This window comes from Hyalella azteca, unplaced genomic scaffold, assembly GCF_000764305.2.
Source record: "Hyalella azteca isolate HAZT.00-mixed unplaced genomic scaffold, Hazt_2.0.2 contig12328, whole genome shotgun sequence".
NCBI classification, from domain to species: domain Eukaryota; kingdom Metazoa; phylum Arthropoda; class Malacostraca; order Amphipoda; family Hyalellidae; genus Hyalella; species Hyalella azteca.
In genome coordinates this window covers 198,533-211,845 of record NW_025942288.1, presented here as the reverse complement: position 1 = coordinate 211,845, position 13,313 = coordinate 198,533, and the positions used below count along the sequence as shown (strand labels likewise).

The 13,313-nt window shown below is 37.4% G+C and overlaps 1 protein-coding gene across 3 annotated transcripts; it reads right to left on the bottom strand.

Moving 5' to 3' along the window:
* Positions 1 to 1,295: 1,295 nt before the first annotated feature.
* On the bottom strand, positions 1,296 to 13,135 carry LOC108669511 (transcription factor BTF3 homolog 4). Of its 3 annotated transcripts, none has more exons than XM_018156860.2 (5): positions 13,053 to 13,135; positions 4,627 to 4,798; positions 3,921 to 4,119; positions 2,886 to 2,963; positions 1,296 to 2,537 (listed from the first exon to the last, which is right to left on the bottom strand). In XM_018156860.2, the coding sequence occupies exons 2-5, from the start codon at positions 4,792 to 4,794 to the stop codon at positions 2,257 to 2,259; spliced, it is 726 nt and encodes a 241-aa protein (XP_018012349.1). In that variant the 5' UTR covers positions 4,795 to 4,798; positions 13,053 to 13,135; the 3' UTR covers positions 1,296 to 2,256. The 3 variants fall into 3 exon arrangements, with proteins under 3 accessions (XP_018012349.1, XP_018012348.1, XP_018012347.1); XM_018156859.2 differs by lacking the exon at positions 13,053 to 13,135 and adding an exon at positions 12,829 to 13,007; XM_018156858.2 differs by lacking the exon at positions 13,053 to 13,135 and adding an exon at positions 7,114 to 7,140.
* Between the last annotated feature and the right edge of the window lie 178 nt (positions 13,136 to 13,313).

The following is a 13,313-nucleotide window of genomic DNA, read 5'->3' as shown; positions in this document are numbered from 1 at the left end:
AGCCAGAAGTAGTGTCGAGCGTATGCTTCACGTTTGCCGATGACACGGAAGTTTATAATACAGTTATGAATGCGTTAATTGAAGTGCAATTGCAAGATGAACTTGACAACACAGTTTAGTTAACTGGGTTGATACGTGGCAGCTGCGTTTTAATGCTGAAAAGTACTCCACCTTGGTTAGAACAACGAACAGCTAGATTACAAGAAGAAGACATGGTTGCAACGCGAGAGTAATGATTAAAAAGTCTAGCGTGGAAAAATTTAACACAGAAATGCAGTAGAGCGTTCGAAGTCGTGCAGCAAGGATAATTCCAGTGTTGAAAGGCCATTCTTACGATGAAAGACTCAAGATTATAAAGCTTCCAAGCCTCTTATATTGACGTCTGCATGGGGACCTTATTGAAGTATACAAGTATACTATGGTTATTACAAGGTTCAAGAATCACAAGAATTTGAAACAAGAATCACCAGAGGCCACAGCTATAACTAAACAAAACTGCGCTGCAGCTCATCCACGCGACAACACTTCTCGCTTCGAATCACCGACATGTAGAACAGCCTCCCCGACTACATTGTTAACGCTCCGAGTATGACCGCGTTCAAAAACAACTTGATAAGGCTATGGAGAATATGCTCCGACTTGAAATGACTAACGCCATACCGAACCAGGTGGAAGTCTAGTAGTGTATTTCTTTCAATCTACAGTCCGCTTTTGAAAAGATCTGGTCAAAGGAGCAGTTCTTAGATCTCCTGTGGACAAGTCACTAAAGTACAAGAATCGGCGCCAGGCCACACCAGGCCTTTTCTTCAGCGCTGACATTATTACATATGATGGGTAATACTTTGATACTAGTACATGCATTTTGGGTTGGGAATGGAATCCACAGCTTCATACCGAGACAAAACTTATACAACTCATTTCTTAAAATTGTTCTTTCAGTAATAGGTCGTTACGTAGTTTCACTTGCAAAATTATTAGAATTCACTCCTAGCATACCTTAAGACGAATGGGATTTAGATTAGAATGGGAATAAGACAAAAACGGAAGAGAAAAAGTAAAAATTAGCAGGATACGTATCCTAGGTGAACCAAGCCTGTTAGTTTATCTTGCAACCATCAAAAGAATGACAGCCATTATTTTAATAGTTTCGCTTCAACATCTTAAAATTCAAACATAATCAACAAATTAACAGCCAGGATCTGCCCCTTTCACACCTATGCAGCACATGGTTTCAATATTTACATCCGATGAGGTTGCAACATTGGAATTTAGGATGTGAATGAAACTGGATGAAGCATAATTAGCAATTGGTTTATTTAACTAATTTTCAGTAGACAAATTATGAGCGCTGGGAGATAGTCACGCGTCTTTGTTTCGCCTTTAGTCATTCGGATCTCGTGGCCTATTTATGTACAAATAAACAAATTACAGTACCAGGTATGAGTGCACACGAGCTATAATATAATCAACGTCGAAAAATACTGAATGGATTAGAAGTCACGCGTCAATGTTATTATTGTTCTGTTAAAGTACAAGTGCGAGCTTTACACCTAGACCACGATGAGCAAAGTAAGAAATATTGTTCAAGATAAACCACAGAAAAACAGAATGCCGACAACACTTGCTTCTCGCTATTAGCTGACGAAACAAAAACGAGCAACTTGCCTGAACATATTTTTATCTAGAACAGTGAAACCAAAGGCACAAAGAAATATCGATCCATTAACACCATTTGATGGGTACCAATAGGATTCAATATAAATTTGAATAAATCGTAATTGCCCTGCAATTTTCGATTATGAATGGCATTTCAAAAATTATTATCAAAGCAGATACCGTACAAGGGAAGTCATGGTATTTGATGGAGACAAATTGTTGTTATAAACAAATATTCCAATGAAGCGCAAATGTTAGATCAGACACTACTGGGGCACTCGCGACAAGAAATCAATTGGAAAAGCTAACATTAGATCAAATCGCTGCAGCCTCTGGCATCTGACCAAGATCGTTACTCAAGCACTGCCCGATCGTGCTGGAATTAACACTAATTTAGCAGTGATAAAAATGACTGACGCGTATCGTTATTGCTCTAAAGATCAATCTTGAGAACGAAACCACTTTACAGTAGCTTTCTTTCAAACAAGTCAAATTAAACGATCTTTTCGTAACATAAGGCAAAAATAAAAATTGAAACAGTAACGATCCTAGTCAGCAAGCCAAATAGAACTGCCGGTAAAATAGCTAGGTCTGCAAAAACTAGTCCTCCTTGGCAGCTGCAGCAGGAACTTCAGCAACAGCAGCATCGGAGTCATCGCTTTTTGCTTGTAACTTGTCGCTCTTCTTGGGTGAATCGCAAGAGCTGTCATCCTTTTCAGGCGAACTGTCGCTCTGCGCGGCAGTTGACGAGGATTTTTTTGCTGTCTTCTTATTGGCCTTTTTGGTCTTAGGTTTATCTTGTTTGCTTTTCCCACCTTCGTCATCATCGTCCTCATCTTCGTCGTCAGCTTCTTCGCCTTTCTCGACCTTCTTGGCAGCCACTGAGAATATTAAAATGTCAACCAATTAGACTTAGCTATTTGACGAGACGATAGAGCTTAGTTATAATACTTGCGTAATGAAGGTCCAAGCGAATTATACATTGCTTGGCAATAAACCAACTGGAAGATACAAGCACAACATCAGTCAATTATAAATACGTCTACAGAAAAATCTAACAGGGTTGAATGATGAGCAATTAGCTAGATGCGTAACCAAGCAGAAACTGCAACTTGAATTATATTAATTTCCACTTAAAGAAGGAAAAACATTATGCATAATTAACAATTAAGTACTTAACAAATGCGTGAACAATAAAAAAATTAATGTAATTCTTTTAATTTACATACCATTGTCAGTCTTGCTTGCGGCTTCGAAGTCTTCTACAAGATCAGGCACATCTTCATCATCAATGGCAGCACCCATGCCTGCAAACCATGGGTGAGGAGTGAGAAACAAATATTCTGCTGCCGTTCGATAATAGTATCGCAATAATACGGATAAAAAACAGCAAGACTGGCAAATCCCAATGAAAGGGTATAACTATCAATAGGTACTAGTGAAGACACGAATGAACTAAGAACTATCATTCACATCTGAGGAAGAGCCATGAGACGGTTTCAGAATCGAAAGATGTTAAAAAATAAATAAAAATGAAGATCGGCAATGTTTTGAACCTTACTGTTTCAGTTTGTTGCAATAACTTGAAAACAAAGAAGTTGAATAAAAATAAACAGGATCTTATTTATACTCAGGAGGCAAAAATCAAACAACTATGTTTTGTGGGATAGCTTCATCTTTCATCACAGCCTGAATGTCAGATACATTTTGCATAACAGGATGCAGGCATGGTCATCCCTCGAAGGATGGATCCACAATAGATCTCATTTTAACCCTCGATCACTTCTCTTTGAATCCATTGTAAGTGACGTTGATGATGTGGGCCAACTTTTTTTGGGTAAATTACCTCTTAATTTCTTATATTAACTACTAATATTATTGCTTGATCAAGATCTACTGTCGATCCGTGCATGATCCATGCTTTGAGGCACGAGTAGTGTCAGAAGTATTTGCTTGCCTTACATCAAGTACTAAATGGTTTAATTTGACATCATTTACATTGCCAAATTATGGGAATTAAATACTTGTATTGCGACGTATTATAAATAGGAACAGTAGCATAAAATCTTCGTGATATAGAAATAACCCCTGGACTACCATTGTATACCTACCTTCTTTAATTTCGGTGATGAACAGAGTGGCGCACTAGAAACAAATATCAACACAGCTGAGTATCAGAAATCATTATTAGCACAAGATGTAGTTAAATGTCATGGTTATATTCTTTACCTAACATATGCCCAATATTCAAATTATAAACTAACCTTGCGCCATGCTGGAGGCGTGGCGCTTGATATGACTGAAGCCTTCAGCACCAAGGTGGTTGAGGATGCCAGGAAGAAGTTCTGTGAAGTGCTTGTCCTCAGAGTGGCCAGTGATGGCAAATGTGTTGGCTCCAAGTGAGGCTTGCACGGTGGGATTGTTGAAATTGATCACGCGCCCATCGTCCTTAATCATGTTCACCTGCCAAATACGTTGCGCAATTATAAATCAACTTTACCTTCCAAAAAGAATGTTTTTATCTATTCCACCAGTTTGAAGTGTGTTCGCAGTGTATCTTTGAAACCAATTGAATAATTCTGTCATTTCTAGCATGTGCATATTCATATCAGAGCATTTTTTTATTCTAGTGTTTTGAATAATGAGAATTTACAATAAATTTCCATCAAGTTTTGTAGAAGCAGTGTTCTCAGGAAAATATTTACTTAAATACAAATCTAGGTTAATACTATGTCATGTAAGTTGAATAACATGCATTACTAGTATGAATTACAACAGAGGAATTACAATAGGAAGGAGCCTTTCTCACTAGTAAACAAACCATTAATAAAAGTGTTGTCTAAAATTGCCCTCAATTGTTAAATACAGAAGCTTGCAAGGTATGAGCCAACATTATGACCTGATATTGTGCATAAATGTAATTATTCCACAAGTTGTGGAATAATTACATTTATGCACACCACAACTCACCTCTTCAATACCAGAAATGCTATTAACAGATAATTTTTTAAGATGACTTTGGATCTTTTTGTCATCAGTTGTGGTAACTTTACGCACAATCTTCTTCTTCCTCCTGGCGGATCCCTTGCCGCCAATGCGCACCTGCGACTGTAGCTTGGATAATTTCTCGGCATTCATTGTGCTGTAAAAAAAAATATCAAGATCATTAAAACAAAGCATTCTTATTCATTCATCTTGATACTATACCTATGTATACTACAACTATATTAATAAACAATGAAAGTGATCACATAAAAAAATTTTTCTTGCTAGTAAATATGACATTTGTGACTGCTGATTCTTTTAAAGAATTAAGAATCTACAATCAGAAGAAATTATGAGAAATCTGTTTTTTTATTCAATCATGATAGTCTAAAAATATAATGATAAACTTTATCTTCTAAATATGACTACACTACAGCGCTCCAGCACCCAAATTTCCGTAACAATTAGCACTCCTGCAAGGCCCTCAAATGACACCCCCCCCCAGCTTCAAGTGTGGCGCGCTCAGATTGTCCTGCTGCACCTAAATGACCAACCACTTCCTGGAATTCCACCATGTGTACCACCATGCTGGTATCCATGATACATTACTGGTCACCAGTTAAGTATCATGGATACCAGCATTATTGTACCTAATAAATTGGTTTCAATCTTGAGTAAAGGAGGAAATTCCAAATTAACTCATTCTAAAAAATCTGTGGTTCGATGTTTTTCACAGTCACCCACTGACACCCAGAGTTCCATACATCCACTTTCTGCACCCTGAAATCATAGACGATTTTAAAAAAATGCAAGTGATGGAAGTTAGGTGTAGATGAAGCCCATTATTCTGTCCAGACCATGGTTTAACCCTTTTGGGGGTAAGTTACCATACATGGCAATTAAAATGGAAGTAAAATAGGGGCCCCCACGCCACCCACATCGCTTTGGGCAGCCCACCAACAAGCTCAAACCAATCACAGATTGTGTATGAGTTACTGCATGTATGACAAAGTGCTCTTGAGTCTTGACACACTCGTGTGTCTGTGGGAGCTGACTTATAAACTAAGTACCCTGGAGAAATTGCAAAAACAGCATTTTGGGCCCTCGTCATATTCACTTTAGCAGATCTAGCCCAACCCAAGAAGAACTGTAGGCAAGTTGATGATAGTTGCAAGTATTTTAGTTAAAAACTTGTTTTATCAACTGATTAGGATGCCATTTACCTGATACAAATGCAAGATGGTGAAATAAGATTTCAAAAAATAGTGTGATCATATATGTGCATACACCTGCCAATGCTAAGAGATAGACATGACTATGTTTGGACATATGCCCACTAGAGGTAAATTTTTACAGTGATAGGTAAATATGTTCGTTAGCCCTACTATGATTTAAGTCATGTTTTTCAGTCTAAGGTACCTATAGTTCACCACTTGATACTTTCCCAGGCCTTGACTGCAGTCCAAGCTCTTGGCATTTCCTTTGCTACAGAACATAGAGCCAACATGGTTACAAGCAAGATTGTCTCTGCACTGACCCAGTCAATAACATGTCCTTCACCAATCAATTCTTGCCAATAATTTTTCACCAATCAATTCTTGCCAATAATTTTTTCACAAGTTTTATTTATATGTGGTCCATGAATGCAACTCATTACATGCAGCATGGATGTCTCATTATATGGATGGTCTGGAAATCTTGCCATAAAATACTAATTTTGTTCATCTTGATTGCTTTCCCTGTACCTCTGTGTTATAATACAAGCAGAAAAGAGCAATCAAGTTGCTATTTACCATCTAAATAGTAAACTCTCAATGTCAAAATTAGCAAATTTTTCTTTACCTTATGCTGGCAAGGCCCATATATGATCACTTCATTAATTGTGATTTACTACTTACAGCAATCCCGTGATTAACGCGGTTAATAAATCCCCGAGTTTTACCGTGTTAAGCAAAACCGCGCTAATCAAACTTAAGAATACAGCAATCCCTTGATTAACGCGGTTAATAAATCCCCGAGTTTTACCGTGTTAAGCAAAACCGCGCTAATCAAACTTAAGAATATATGGGAATAATTATAATGAATCCTCACAAATAGCAAAGTTACATAATAATTTTTTTTTTCACTAAAATTCATCATATTTTTTTCTAAATAATAGGGGAAATATATAAAAGAAATGCAAATGAATTAACATTTATTTTTTACTGAAAAACGAATCCAATTTCAATTGCACAGTAGATTTCTTTCTCTCCTGCATAATTGCGCGATAGCAATTCACTTGCCTATCCAGGCCACGGCAAACATTCATGCTTCTTTCTTCATTTGGGTCTACTTCTCTTATGATTTCTTAAGTTTTTTCAATTGCAGTGAGTAATTCTGCAAGTTTTTTACTAGAAATTTTACTAGATATGGCAGCGATCTTGACCAGTTGAAGGCTAACAAGTAACTAGAGCACTGGCATGGCACACTTACCTGCGAACGTTGCCGAACTCGACCATTTGAGTTATGAACGAGACAAGGCGCGGTTAAACCGACTCTGTAGTCAGCACGAGTGCCTACGGAACGGGACCTTATTTAAAGAATTATTGGCTGAAATTCATAAAGTAACAACATTTGGCGAATTTTTCCAAAAGTCGTAACAAAAGAAACAACATAAGATCTAATAAGCAAAAAGTAACACTTTTGTTACGAACGTAACACCTCTGGCTAGAGGCGGGAAAATGATGCGTTGTGAAAAAAAGTCGCACTAATCAAAACTGGCACTGCATAGATTAAGGGTAGGTTGCAAATTTTTTTTCCGCGTTAATCAAAACCGCGGTATTCAAAACCGTGCTAATCAAGGGATTGCTGTATATACATTTTTTTATTCCTACTATGGTAGTAGATATATCTTAGTATTGGTTATACTTTCAAGTACTATCATCAAATATTGCAATATTAACATATTTCTATGTCTGCCTGGGAAAGGGTTAATTGTAGGACATGGTTGGTCATCTATAAACACCAGGATGGCCAGGAGTGCTCCAGCGCTGCGCGCTTCAGAAGCTCGGGGGAACGGGGTGGTGGTGCAATTTGAGGAGGTCCTGCTTGAGTGCTACTGTAATGCACTTGGCCAGGCCATCCTGCTCCTATTGAAGTGGGGCGAGTGCACTGCCGCTGCTTAGTGCAGAATTCTAGAGGGGTATTTTCTAAGGATACAGTGCTTTTCTAGGGGCTTTCCAGATACAGTGCTTTCCTACATCAAAGCTTTCAGCCTTGGGTGGAAATATTTTTCATAAATGAACTTCCCTTCCTAGAATTCCACACTGCTGCTTCTGCCAGCCTGCTCGTTTTGAAGCTAGTGCTCATCCCAGTCCCACTCTTATTGGAGTGGAATGAGCGCGCTGCGCTGCTGCTGTCCCACTTGTCTTTGGAGTGCTTGGCCAGCCCACTACCACTGGGAGAAGTGCTCCTCAATTAAATAGGTACATAGACATTTACGACACATTTAGAATGACACTATGGTCCATACTCCATGGACCATAGTGGCAAACCAGTGATTTTATTAGAATCAGTTCATTTGTTAAGCAGGACCATGGGCCATAGTGGCAAACCAGTGATTTTTTAGCAGTCAACTTTTTATTTCCTCATTTACTCAAGAATCAAACCAACATCTTGCGTATGATGATGCTGGTATCCATGATACTTTGCTGGTCTACTCTAGACTCCTGCGTCATGGAATAATTTTCGTGAAATCAACTAGGACAAATGGGATGAGACAAGAAATTGAGGGATAGAAAGTAAAATATGTCCCAGAATAAATGTATGAACTGGGACAAGACTTGTGTCTTAGACTTTAAAACTTGTGTCCCAACAATTAAAAAACAATACCAGACAGGTAGAAATGGAAGGGAAATTAACTTAACAATATGAGACATATCTTGAATATGTGAGACAAAACAGGACATTTTAGGCAAGCAGATTAAGGACTAACAAGTTAGCTTTTGATTGTTGATGAGCAGTTGTCAATCATATGCAGTTGTGGCATTGTTTGGCTGCCAAAATAATTGGGCAGTTAAATTAGTGGGCAGATTTGGCAATGTATGACTGAATATTGAGTGAATGATGTCAATGTCTAGCCTTTAACCTCACCTTACGCAAGAATTGTACAAGTTCAGCGTTTGCTCCATACAAGTTCAGGTGTGCATTGCTGAGTTATTGACATTATCTATTAGTTAGACAGTTAAATAACTGCGAAATGGCTCTCATTTCTCTGTTGTGCAAGATGCCACGAGTCAAAGGCAATAATTGGAAATTTTGTAGGCCATTTTTGGAAAATATGCATATTTTCATTATAATTTCTATTTTCCTTGTTATGTGGAAGTGCCATGTTAAATTATGATATGTAGCAAAAACAATCTTAATTGCCAAGCCCATAGTCGGAATTGTCAATTAATATGTCTCAAGTTATTGTTCATGTCTGTAAACTAAAAAAAGTCTACATCCCAGCATTAAGTGGTTTTTACTTCACCTTATGTCTTGTTTTAAGGGGAGCGTCTTGAGCAAAATTTATCTTGGTTATTTACAAACAGATCACTTTGAAACTAGGTGCACATATGTAAAACCAAATCCTTTAGGACATTTTTGTTCCTGTAAATTAAAAAAAAAATGTAAAATTCTTAGAAAACAGCCAAAGGGGGTACTGTAGTAATCTATCTCTTCCTAGGATTTTCAAGCTACAACATCGAGACTCCTATCATTAGATGTGTAAGGACCATATCTATTGATTCATTATAGCTTTTTTTAAATTCAAATTTTTGTGGGTGGGGAAGCATTTTTCATAAACTTTTAGACAATTTTTCGATTCCCCCCTTTTTCAAAATATTTTCAACTATAACAAAATTGAAAAAAGCTACAACCAATCTCTAGATCTCTTATTTGCAAATTGAATGGTATATCTCTCATTGCTGTGCCTAAAAAATTATAAAGGAGATAGGTTTGCAGTGATAATAAGCGTGAATGTTCAGTAGAGCGCAACAATGGCATGCACGCCTCAAAATAGGCATTCAAGACTGCAAGACTTGATAATACTAGAGCCAGGGTGCAGAAAGTGGGTTAATATCACAAGATCTTTGGCAATGCATCAGCAGCAAAATTTACACCTTCAGAAGATCTTGCCAAAACATTTGAATTGAAATTATTGCATTTTAGATATTCGCGAGCCTTCGGCCAACTTTTTAGAAAATAGTTGAAAATCTGAAAGACTGCAAGCGCACACAGTAAGGTTCCGGTACATTGGATGGATAAGGATGCAGTGAAGCTTGTCTGGAAATCAGTTGGGATGAGTGTAAGTGTTGCAGTGTGTGGAGAGTAAGGGATATACTATTAAAGTTGTTAGCAGCATTTTCTTATTAAAAATTACTCGGCAATGCAACTTGGAAATGGCTGGCGACATTTTGGGCTGAAAATCCATGTCTTGGCAACGCAGCTTGCAAACTCTGCACCCTGGTACTGGTACTGGAGCTCAATTTCTGTCAAAGATGGTGCTAACAACTGCATGAGAACCATCCTGTGCAACTGCAGCTGGGTAACTAAAGCAGAGCATTTTCAGACAGGCTATTTAAGTGCACTGCTGACAGATTTCAGATGAGACTAAAAACCAGAAAAGCCAAAATTGAAAATTGTACTCAAGACACTCCCCTTATAAGATATAAATTCCAATAAATTTTAAACCTATTTCAACCAGGACGTCTTATGGTAGGGTAAACGCACCATATTCCAACATAGTGGGTAATTCCAACACTTCTCAACTTTTTCCTTTATATTAAGCTTTGTCTTAGTTCCACGCATTGGTTGATGGTTGAAATAGTGATGTCATACTATTGCTCACCAAACTATTGCCAAACACTAGGTCTGGGCCATCTGGCAGGAAAATGTTAAGATCCTCAGAGAGACACTGCACGTCACCCAATGAGAACATCGAAAAACATGTCAAAGTTGATAGTTGCCCTTGCTCTATCAAAAAGTGATAAAGCTTCAAGTATACTTTAAGTATACTTGAAGTGGTAAATAAATTAATAGATGATTAAGTAAAGCAACAGTTTTAGACACATAAAAAACTAATTCTGACATAGCTTGGAATTAGACACACACAGCTTGTTCCAAGCTGTGTCCAAAAATTAAAATTTTCCTAATTAAAAGCTTGATAGCTCTTAATTGAAAGCTTAATTAAAAAATTAAAATTTTTTAATGAAGCTCATCCAGAGCTATGTTGTAGGGTAAACGCGGTATATTCCGACACATTAAGGACGCATCGAGAAATGAAAAACTATAAAAAAATAACCGTGTGCGTTTCTTGAGTTCCGTTTGCTTTACGTGACTCTCAAAACACCTCACTATGTGCCAGCAACAATGAAACATCACAAAATGTTGCCATATTTATTTAAAAGCCTTTAGAATGCAAACCTACCAAATCCCTATATTCCGACACTGTGTGTGCCTATATTCGGCACGTGGTGAGACGTATTCCAACCGCGCTTCAAATTGTACTAATACGTAATTCCGACATCCATGGGTTTGAATTCCGCTGTGTGAGCTGTGAATTCACACATGAACTTGAATTGCTGTGTGAGCTGTATTGGAATACGACACAGCTTTGAATTAGAACACTATTGAATATTGAGCACTACTTAATTCGGCTTTTATTTAACAGTTATTAAGCTTTTAATTGAGAAAATTTTAATTTTTGCACACAGCATGGAATGAGCTGTGTGAGTCCAATTCAAGTTGTGTCGGAATTAGTTTTTATGTGTCTAAATCTGTTTCTCAACTTAATCATCTTTTAATTTATTTACCACTTGAAATCAGCAAATACAAGTATTTAGATATGCAAACTTTTTAAATCTTTCTATTGTGTTATGTAGCCTCAGTATTAGGCCTTCAATGCCCATTGACAAAATTTTTCTATGTCAAATAGTTTTTGAGTTGTGGGGATTTTTGTAAAAAAAACAAAAAGTGGTCTAAGTTACCCCGCCGGTCTAAGTTACCCCATTTTACGGTAGTTAACTTGATTAGTCGTTGGCGACACGGGATTGGATTTCAAACCACGCGTGATTTCGGAAGCAGAGCAGTTTCTTATGAGCTCAGTTCATCAATTTTCATTGCAGTGGAAGGTGGTGTAAGCAGGTGGAAGGGTTGGTATTTTGTATAGTGACCAACCAGAGATTTTTTAGAATCAGTTCATTTTTAATTTCCTCATTTACTCAAGATTTTAAGCAATTTCTTAAGTATGATAATGCTGGACAGTCTGGTATCCATGATACTTTCCTTATCTACTTATAGGACTCAAAAATGAACTTGAGACAGAGTCTAAAAAACTCTCTGCTTTGCCACTATGGTATTTTGATACGTTTTCTTATATTGACAAGAGAATATATTACCTATACAGAATTCCACACTGGCCGACAAATCATTGTCTCACCTTGTCTTGAATGGAAAAAATACAGAAGTCTAATCTGCTAGTTATAGGTCATAAAATTGAACTTGAAGGAGAGTCTAAAAAACTCTCTGCTTTCCACTATGCACATGGATCATACTAGGCTACCTAGTACCTACTCATAATGCTCATTCTCATAGGCACAAGCAATCACAGTCAGTGTTTCACAGACCAGAGTGCTTATAATGTGTTTATGGAAGAATTTCCACTCGCTTCAGGATTGTGATGTAGGTAATGGATCAAAACATTTTAAACTTAAACAATATGTACCCAGAATTTTGAAAAATGGGATAAACAAATAAATGGGTCCCAAGCAAAATGCAAATTAGTATGTAGCAGTAGCTAACCTTAGCTGGTTTATAATTATCCATTTGAAATTTTGAATTTCCCACTTGGGAAAATGTGCTCTTGGTGCTTCTTATGCGCTAAAGCAACGTTGCAAACTTGCGGCTCTCGACAACGAACTACCTAATAGGTACCTACAGGCTACAGCTACAAGGCTACACATAACACACCGCATAGTCGCATACCTACTAGCCAAATGCCAATCTTACTATCCTAAATTTATAACGCTATAATGAATGCTTTCATAAATAAGGTTGCCTACAAAGAGAAATATAACATCAAATGCTGTGAAAGCAAAATCCACAATTTTGAAACCGATGAAATGGCTGAACATCGCCGTAAGATTTTTAATTTCACGTTTTGCTTACCATACCATGTTGATCGAATGGCGACCGATTATCAACTAGGAGTTCGGCATTGTCGGCTAAGGTTACCACGTGACAAACATGCTACCTCAATTGAAGCATCCCAGACAAAAACTGCTCATTAGTAAAAAAAAATCTATTCACTTTACATACAAACCACTTCAAGAAGCGTGGCACCAACTTGATTTCTCCTTAAAATTAACATGAAATGTCGTAATTTTAGTTACCTTAATAAAACTAAATGGGCGGCAACAAACACCGAAATACATGCGAAGTGAGCACATAAGATAGATGACTACAAACTATAGAGGTTTGAACTAATGAAAAAACGATAATATTGTTGGGGGTTTACGGTACATTATTGCATAGTGCATTCTACCAATCCTATGTTTAGTTTGTAAACTCGAAGAATTGCTGATTATACATCCACTACACATGAAAGATTCATTAGATTCATTCAGTTTATATCACTTCCCAGACCATAAATT